Below are 9,172 nucleotides of genomic sequence, written 5' to 3'. Positions count from 1 at the left end.
CTCACAGCCATCCAGGCCTGGAGAGAGTCCCCCCCCTTCGTCTCCCCCTCTGTGCCCACTGCTCTGCCCAAGTCCAGGCCCTTCCCATCCCCCCACCACCCTCAGGGGCTCCTCAGGGCATCAAATCATGACCCCCACTTAAATTGTTACCACTTAACTAATTATAATTTGAACCCATGGCAAAAAAATTTTAAAACAATACAGAAAGGTATAAAATTGATAGTGAATCCTCTTCCCAGGCCTGTTCCCCTCCCACTGTTAACTATCTCCATTTACTTGTCCCAGTGATGTCCAGAAAAACCTGACCCTCCAACTATAAATAGTATTTAATGACCTCCAGCTGTGAAAGCTGAGGGAGTCAGACCTTCCTTCCTTCCTTCCTTTGCTGTTCCCCACTTCCACCACCAGTTTTTTGCTAGTTTTACAGGATTATTTTTAATTCTTCTGGTGGTTACCTTTATAACTTGAAATGAACGACTTGAGTCAGTACTTGTCAACTCCCCCCCAGCTAAGCTGAGGAGACCCGCCCTCCTCTCTCTGTCATCTCTGGGACGGGACTCCGAGGAGGGCAAGGGCGGGACCCACAGGCAGTCAGGTTCGGAAGGACCTTAAACACTTTCTGGTCCAGGGTTGCTTTGCTGTTGTAGTTTCAGCTGCTAAATCTCGTCTTCTGACAAGAGCTGAGGCCCAAAATGTGAAACAGTTCAACATAGATTTGTGTGACAGAAAGGAGAGGCCCAGTAGGGCTGTCGCCTGGCACAGCTCCGGGGGGCACCAGTCACATCCTAGACTGTGTGAGTGTCTCTCCAAGGCCCAGAGCCTCAGTCACCACATGTCCCCTTCCAGCCCTGGGGAGCTGGCCCATCCTCTCATGTTACCGGTGAGGCTCCAGGGCTCTCGGGGAGACAGGGCACCCAGGTCTCTCTGTGTCATGAGCCGGGGGCGGGTGAACACGGCTGGCCCTCCCATTTCCCTTCTGAATGATGGCTCTGAGACAGGTCCTGGAAACCCAGAAACCTGAGCACATCCCAGCAGGGGCTGTAAAACGTAGTTCTGTGGTTTGGTAGGATTATTTTTTCCCAGACTGAGGTCCCCACTAAAGGTCAGCGCTGGCTGGCAAAGCGTCCTATCCTTCCCTCCTCTCGGGTCTTCCTGCCCCCCCTCCCCATCTGCTCTCCTTAAGCCGCAGAGCCATCATTCCAACGCTCTTCTGGTCAGAGCCTTCCAGAGTGAAATTCCAAGTCCTTACAGTGACCTCAGGGGCCTACGTGCTGTGTCCCCCTCACCTCCATCACCCCTCCCGTCTCGCCACTACCTGCACCCGCCCCGTGTTCAGCCTCCCCACCACCTCCCGTCCAGCGCCTGCAGCCTGGGCTCCTCCTCCACTGAGGTCGTGGCCTCTGTGCCCCCTGGTCCTGCTGCTGGGGCATGAGAGGCTCATCCCCTCACCTCCTCAGTCTGCTCGACAAGCCTTCCCCAGCCACCTGATATCAAATCGCTGCCCCCAGCCAGCCTCCCCACTCACTGGTAGCCTGATTCTTTCCTCCTGGCACTTATCACCTCCGGACATGTTGTACAGCTTACTCATCTGTTATTTAACACACACACACACACACACACACACACACACACACACACACACACGAACACAGGCTCCGGGGAACCCAGGACAGTCGGCAGACAGTTCACACAGCAGGTGCACAGTCCGCTGTGCTCACCCTACCCCCGCCACGGCCTCCTCCCTGCGTGAGGCTCAGCCAGCACCGAGAGACAGAGGGCCAGGTTGTTTGTCTAAAGGAGGGGGTTCCCCAGCTGGGATGGGGACCAAGACCAGAGGCTCCCAGCCCTGGTCTCCAGCTGGAGACGACAGGAGGAGGCTCGATTTGAAACCAACACAGCTTCTAAGCAGAGGCAGTGGGAGCGTGGGGAGGGGCATGCACAGAGGGTTTGGGAGGATTGGGAAGGGCCGGAAGGGGCCCTCCAGGCTGAGATCAGAGACTGCCCAGATGCCCACAGGCCTGGAGAGGAGGCTCTGCAGCAGCCAGAGCTTTCAGGTCTGCTCTGCTGCCTCTGCCTCTCTCCTTCCACAGGGGAGAGGAGGCCTGCAGGCCAGTTTAAGAGCACGGGCTTTGGAGTCGGGCAGACCCACGCTCGAGTCCCAGCAGTGTCCTCTTTCTAAGAGTGTGGCTTCAAGCTTGCCTTCCCTGAGCCTGGGAACACACCATCGGCTTTATTTCCTTAGGGAGAACTTTCACAAGGATTTGAGGCAGCCTGGGTTATTGGTTTACCAAGGGACACCCTCCTCGGTGAAGGCGTCTACCCTTCCCAGCCCTGTGGACATCCACAAGCTGGGGAGCCAGCCCCCCAGTGGGTCCCAGGGCAGGTGCCGATAAAGCACAGCCCCTCCACGCGCAGCCTGGGACCCCACGTCATGCCATGACTCAGGCCCTCAGGGCTGCTTCCTGTGGGCTGTGTGTGGGGCTCTCCCCGCACAGGGATGGGTAGCCCGGCTGGCCCTTTGGGTCCTTGAATCTTCCTGCCAGCCTGACCGAGCTCCCCCCTTTCTGGTTTCCTGGATCCCAACCTGGCTTGGGGTTCAAACCTAGCCCATACCGACCCCTAAAGCCCTTCCCAGTGCGTGGCCTGGGCGGGCGAAGTGCAGAGGCCTGGTTTGTCTACAGAGCAAGTGTTGGTGTGGGAGGGGCTCTGAGGCCAAAGACCTGGGTCCCAGCAAGGCCCCACCCCTGCCTGGCTGTGTGACCTCTGAGCCTCCCAGGAGCACCATATGGGACGATACGATGGCCCCCTGGATAAACCCTAAGGAACATGGAAGAGGCAGGCGGAGGTTCAGAGGGCCTCTGGGAAGCACCATAGGGAACTGTTAGAGGTGGAATCCCAATGCCTGGCTCACAGCTGGGTGAGGCACTCACCTTCATTAGAAAACCTGAGTTTTCTAATCTGTGAAATAGTACATCTAACTCAGGAAATTAAGGATGAAACGTGATGATGCATATAAAGACTAGAACCTAACTGTTGCCTATTATTATTTTAAGATGAAGAAACGACAAACACTATTATAAACATGTTAGTCTCATTTAAAGATTCAACCCTGTCTGAGTGTGCCTGGAGCCATGTGCATAGCCCTCGGTCTGAGCCAGAGGCTCTGAGCGCGTGCGGCAGGGATGTGAACTTCTCTTTCTCAGCTGCCCCCACACACACACCTGGCCCTAGACGGGGTGGTGCCATCATTCCACAGCCCCAGTCAGGACTGGCTCTCAGGGAAGGCGGTGCCCAGTACCTGGTCTATGGTCCCCTGTGTTGCCATCCCCAGCTACCTGGACAGCCTGGATCGGATCGGGGCTGCCGACTACCAGCCCACCGAGCAGGACATCCTCCGAACCAGGGTCAAAACCACTGGCATCGTAGAAACCCACTTCACATTCAAGAACCTCCACTTCAGGTGAGGCCCAGGGAGGCTCCCGAGCCCTGGCGAGGGTGCCAAGAGATGGGCAAAGCCTGCCTCTCGGCCTCGCCTCGTCTGGAGCACCCAGATGTCACCCTGCCTCGGGGAGCGTTCGAGTTGGGACAGGCAGTTAGATACGAGAAGGGGCCTATCTGTGTACCTCTCTTGCACCAACTTTGGGGGCTGGGGTGAGCAGGGAGGCTTCCTGGAAGAGGGGTCCTGGAGTGGGGCTCTGAGGAACAGGGAAGATTTAAGCGGACAAGGGAGGGGAGTCCTGTCCCTGGGTGACTTCTGAGGAGGAGGAGGAGGAGGAGGGGGGATCACCTAGGTGGCCCCTTGGAGGCCACCTTGTGAGAGGGGTGGGGAATAAGGTGGGTGAACCCAAGCGACATGTGTGCAACCCTAGGACCCATGTCATCTCAGAGCTGGAGAGGGTTTGGAGATCAGCTGACCCACCCTCTCCGGGTACACTTGGGGAAACTGAGGCCTGGGAGGAGTAAGGCTGTCCCCAAGCGCAGAACACAGCTCAAGTCCAGGGGTCTGAGCGCCTCAGAACAGGCCCTGCTGGAGGGTTGTGGCGCCACCAGGGGCAGCCTCCAGGCACTGAGGCCTGGGAGCCGCTGTCCTGCCCCTACCTGCCTCCATGTGTGGTTTCCAGGTGTCAGGTAGAACAGGAGGAGTGGCCTGTGTAAGGCCGCTTCTTGGCCCCCTGCCCACCCTGGGAGGGCTGGACTCCAGGACCGCTGGCCAGCCCACGGCCCAGCCCCTGCCCGCTCTCACTGAGACAGAGAGCGTTGAAGTTCTGTCTCTATCTCCGCAGGGCCGCACGAGCCTCACTGGGCACACGGACCCCTAGGCCTCCCCTGAACCTGGGGAGCACAGTGATGGGCACGGAGGCCCCACAAGGTGCCTCTTGCCCCCTACTCTCTCCAGTCTCTCCCTGCTCAGCCCTCGGGGGCAGAGGGTGTGGGGCTGGGCTCAGGGCTGCCCGGCCTGCAGAATCTGAGCATAAGCGCTGTGGAGGGGCCGCAGAGACCATCAGCCTGTGCCCAGCATTTCAGATGGGGAAGCAGGATCCAAGGGAGGCGGTGATGGGACGAGTACAAGGCCTGTTTCCTTGTTCCAGGCCCACTCTGGGCTCTGCCTGCGGTTACTGTCCTCTGTCGGGAGGTCAGGGCCCAGCCCACCCCGGCAGCTGTGTGCCAGCAGACCTCCCAGGCCTAGGAGGCAGTGGACCTTCATTCAGGGCGTTAGGTGTGAGGTTGACCTCTTCCTTCCAGGAACCAAGCCGCACCTGCCACAGTCAACCCCCACGGCCCTCCTGCCCCCTGGGGGATGGTGTCTGAGAGGGGGAGAGGGAGGGGGGGCACAGAGCAGAGGCTTTGTCTGCAGACAGACCTGGGTCTCACCCCACCTCTACCACACCAACTCCTGCCGGGACCCTGGGCACTTAACCCCTTGGTGCCTCACTGTCCCTCCATGTAGCAGGTGACGATCCCTGCCTCCCTTCTTCCCTCCTGGGCTGCTCTGGAGTTTTCACGGCCCACAGACGTGAACAGACACGCTCAGAAAGCCAGGGACAGGATGTGCGTGTTACCCTGAGAGGACCTCGCAGAGGTGTTTCTCGGGAACCTTGCAGAGGCGTTAGTAAAAGTCCTGAGATGCAAGGGCAGGTCTTCGAGTCTCTGTGGGAGCACAGCCCAGTCATGGGGCAGAAGCAGTGACGGCCACCCTGCCCCAGGGACGCGGCAGTCAGCCCTGAGCACCCGGAGTGAGGCTCCTTGGGAGGCTCATTGCGTGTACAGCCCCCTCCCCCCCGCCGCCTGCTTGACCAGTGTCCGCACACTGGCCGGGGCCCCACCGCCCACCACGTCCAGCTTCCCTGTCTCCCCTGCAGGCTGTTCGACGTCGGGGGCCAACGATCTGAACGCAAGAAGTGGATTCACTGCTTCGAGGACGTCACGGCCATCATCTTCTGCGTCGCGCTCAGCGGCTATGACCAGGTGCTCCACGAAGACGAGACCACGGTGAGTGGCCCTGGGCCGCCTGGCCTCAGTGGACTGAGGCGGCTCTCAGGTGGGGCTGGCTGCGGTGGCCGGGGGTTCCGTAGTCGGCCAGGCCGCGCCCGGGCTCCCTCTTCTGACTTCGTTGCGGGGCAAACGCCTCGTGATGCCGATGCAGCAAAGGCAGCCACAGGCCGCCCTGCTCAGCGGCTGCATGCACACTGGTGACAAACGTCTCTGCGGACTCTGGGTCTCGGGCAGTACGTGCCTCTTTAATAAATTCAGCAGGGTCACAGAGGCCGTCAGGCCAGAACCAAATTAAGCAAATCCTAAACGAAATCAGGGTGCAGTCGAGCAAGAATGTACGTAAGACAGAAATAGCAGTTCTTAGCCCTCACGGCCCTCCCTGAGCAGTGGACGGGGCCGGTAGCCGGAAGGGCAACGGGACATGGCATGTAGGCGAGTGACAGCGGTGGCGCGGGCCGCTCCCCTGGAGGACGCCAGCCCAGGTTCCCGCCTCCCGTCAATGCGTCTTCAGTCTGGGGCCTCAGAGAACTGCCAGGCTGGCTTCAGAGGGGGGCCCCTCACCTGAAGAGGGCGTGGCCTTTCTCTGGGCCTGGGCTGGGCCTGGGCCTGGTTTGCTGCTGAATCCAGGCAGCACCCTCTCTGCCTCGGTTACTGTCTGCTGTCAAAGGGGTGTAACCATAGTACCTGCCTGGTGGGGCGTTGGCAATGGAGTGAGAATCCGCGAGAAGTACTTGGAACCGTTTCTGGCACAGCAGTGCCGAGCTGGTGCTTGTATTATCACCGGGGATTGTGCTGAGCTGGGGGCCCACTGAGCTGCCCGTGGAGAGGTGGGCCTGCTGCAGAGCCTGCAGGGAAAGCAGAGCACTGGCCTGGCACACCACGGGTTCTCCGGAGACAAGCACCTGCCGCAGTAGGGCTCCTGGGCTGTGGGGTCACACCTTTGGCGATCATTAGCTCCTGCTGTGTGAAGCAGGCACAGAGCCCTGGCACTGAGGGTTTGGGGCTGGGCTCGTCACGGTGGGCCTTGAGCAAGGCCTGTCTTCTCTCTGGGCCTGTCTCCTCATCAGTCCCTGCCTGCTGGTCCCTCGGGACTGCTGCGAACATCTGCTGAGCTTTGGGGTGCAGTGCTGTGGGGAGGAGGAGCCGCCGTCCTGCGGGACTTACGCAACAATGAGGCCGTGGGAAGATTGGGGCCAGGGCCGCTGGCCGGGTGGGTGATCCGGACTCGCGCCACGTGCTGGCTTGTCCCCCTTGCCCTTTCTCCTTCAGTCCCAGGTACACTCCTGAGTTAGGCATCAGCAAAGCCCCCCAAGCCCTGCCTTGTTCCAGGGCGAGTCTCTGGGGCCCCAGCTGTGCAGCTCTTTCTGGTAACGCCGTAATCATTCTCAGCTGGCTGTGGCATCTAAGATCACCAGATCCGGACCCACTGACCACCCCAAAGCCCCAAAGGTCGGCTCCTGCTGCCCCCACAAGGCACCCGCGTGCAGGGACTGCCCCGGCACGTCTCTCACTGGTCCGTTGTTGACTCTGCTTTTGGACCCACTGTTCACGGTCCACTTGGCCACTCACGTGGTCTGAGATCCAGGTGGCTCATCTTTTCTTCCTGCAGTGCCTGGGAGTGGGAAGCAGGGCTGGTGCAGTGAGCAAAAAGCTGATCCTGCCGTGGGTTTCAAACAAACTGAAGCACTGGGGTGTCGAGGGCCCCAGGCCTCTCCCTGGGGACCCGCTCAGCTCAATCCCAAGTCCCAGGCCCATCAGCCCTGGGGCAGGGGCTCGCACTCACCTCTGGAGCACAAGGCAGAGCAGAGGGACGTCTGGGCGGGTCTGGCAGCCACGGGGTCCCAAGCTCCATGGCCCTCGGGTCTCCAGTAAACACGGGCGGGTGCCAAGCCTCACCCTCGGATGGCCTCTCTGGTCTGCTCGCCCAGGCAGCCCTCGCTCCGGAGCAGGGCCCGTCCTGGGGCACCTTCCTTCTCGCCTTCCTGCCTTTACTGTCTCTCTCCCACTTCCCTCCTTCTCCCCCATTTCCCCGCCCTTCTTCACAAGGGCTGGAGCAGAGGACCTTGGGGCAGCAACAGCACGTGGGGCCACAGCCAGGAGCAGGCTCTTCCTGGGGCTCTGTCCACCCAGGAAAGATCAGCAGCCCCTCCAGGGCACGGGAGTTGGCTTTACCACTTAACAAGAGCCCACAAAGGCGGCTCATTGCCACGGTGACAGCAAGAACAGCGCCGTAGAGCTGAGCAAAACGCCTGTGTGTCCATGGCCAGGTGGCAGCGTTGGGCAGCGGGGGGTCTGGGCGGATGTGGCCCGCGGTCTAGCCCCGCCCCCTCCCGCCGGTGAGTGTGGCAGCTGCTCCACCTGCTCCTCTGTAAAATGGAGCCCGTGGCAGAGCAGCCTCTGGGCAGCTGTGAGGACCAGCAGGCTCAGAGCTGCAAGAGTGCCTGCCCTCAGGACTCTCCACTCAGCAGACGGCAGCTGTGGGATGGCTCTGTCCAGGCACACGGCTCAAGGACAAGCTATGGGACGAGGACGCTCTGCCCCTGCGAGGCAAGAGCTCCACCCTGCTGACCAGTCCTTGGTCCTCCACCTTCCTCTCTGGTCGGCCCTGCCCCTCCCTCCCAAGCCTGGGGTAAAAGTTGGGACTGCCTGAGAGAAAGGTGTCTGGAGGCTCCTGGAGCTCAGCCAGGACCCCTGGGGCTAGTGGCTGCCCGCACACCGGCCGGCCACCCTGCCCACTGTGGCCCAGACCCCAGCGGCCCCGGGCCTCACCTGCCACAACTTCTCAGCGCCAGTGCCGTCACCGCCACCTGCAGGGCCTTAACTTGCCAAACCAAGGCCAAAACCATGAGCAGATTCTGAGAGACCCTCCAAGTCGGGCAGGTATGAAGCACCTCCTTCCAGTTGATACCATCAGCTAAGAGTTGAAAGCAGCAGGTTCCCAGGGCACCGCCGGGTGACTTTGCTGTGAAGCCTGCCCCCCACTCCCGTGCTCCACACTCCTCACCAGCCACTCGGCTTAGGCTAGTCTTCCCCACCCTCGCCTTCCATCTCCAGCCAGGCAGTGCACAGCCCCAGGGTGGCCGTGGCCTCCAGAGCCTGCACAGGGGCCTCCGGAGGGACCGGCTTTGACTTCCTGGCCCGAGACCGGTTGAACCAATTTTGTTTTTTGCTTTTTTTTTCTCTTTCTTTCTCTCATGTTTTCTGCTGGGTTTTTATCTTCCTCTCTGTTTTCGTCTGTTTTGCTGGCTTTCATCTTGGGGTTCTTCTGGCCCCTCTACCCGGAAACCAGCCTCAAAAGCAGCTCATCCAGAGCCGCCTCATGGCCCAGCCAACCCACCCAGTCTCCAACCACACCAAGGCCACAGCAAGATCACTCCCCCGACGCTGTCCCCCTGGTGTCTGCTTCCAACTCTGGATTAATTCGAGGATCTCTTGGTCCTCGGTTAATGTTTCCCAACTGAATGTGTGCACCCTCCCACCCCTGCTGGCGAAACCAAATGAGACCCCAGTAGAGAAATCTGCATGCCTGAGGTCCCGTGTGGACGTGTGGATGGTGGCGCGGCCCCTGCCCCCGCGTGCATGGTGCATGTCCTCTCCGTGGGCTAGAGTCCCTCTGGTGACCCCACTGCCCTGGCCCGGGCCAGCCCTCTTCAGTGGGGGGGTGGCGTTCCCAGCCCTG

The 9,172-nt window shown here is 60.5% G+C and overlaps 1 protein-coding gene across 1 annotated transcript in view; it reads left to right on the top strand.

The window, feature by feature from the left end:
• GNAO1 (G protein subunit alpha o1) overlaps positions 1-9,172 on the top strand; it is a 152,817-nt gene that overhangs the window by 139,987 nt on the left and 3,658 nt on the right. Inside the window, 2 exon segments of the mRNA XM_024751432.1 lie at positions 3,332-3,460; positions 5,361-5,490. Coding sequence (XP_024607200.1) covers positions 3,332-3,460; positions 5,361-5,490 — 259 coding nt within the window.

The sequence above is a fragment of the Neophocaena asiaeorientalis genome, unplaced genomic scaffold (assembly GCF_003031525.2).
Source record: "Neophocaena asiaeorientalis asiaeorientalis breed wild unplaced genomic scaffold, Neophocaena_asiaeorientalis_V1.1 scaffold965, whole genome shotgun sequence".
NCBI classification, from domain to species: Eukaryota; Metazoa; Chordata; class Mammalia; order Artiodactyla; family Phocoenidae; genus Neophocaena; species Neophocaena asiaeorientalis.
Note: the sequence above shows the minus strand (reverse complement) of the source record. Positions and strands in the feature narration are given on the sequence as shown.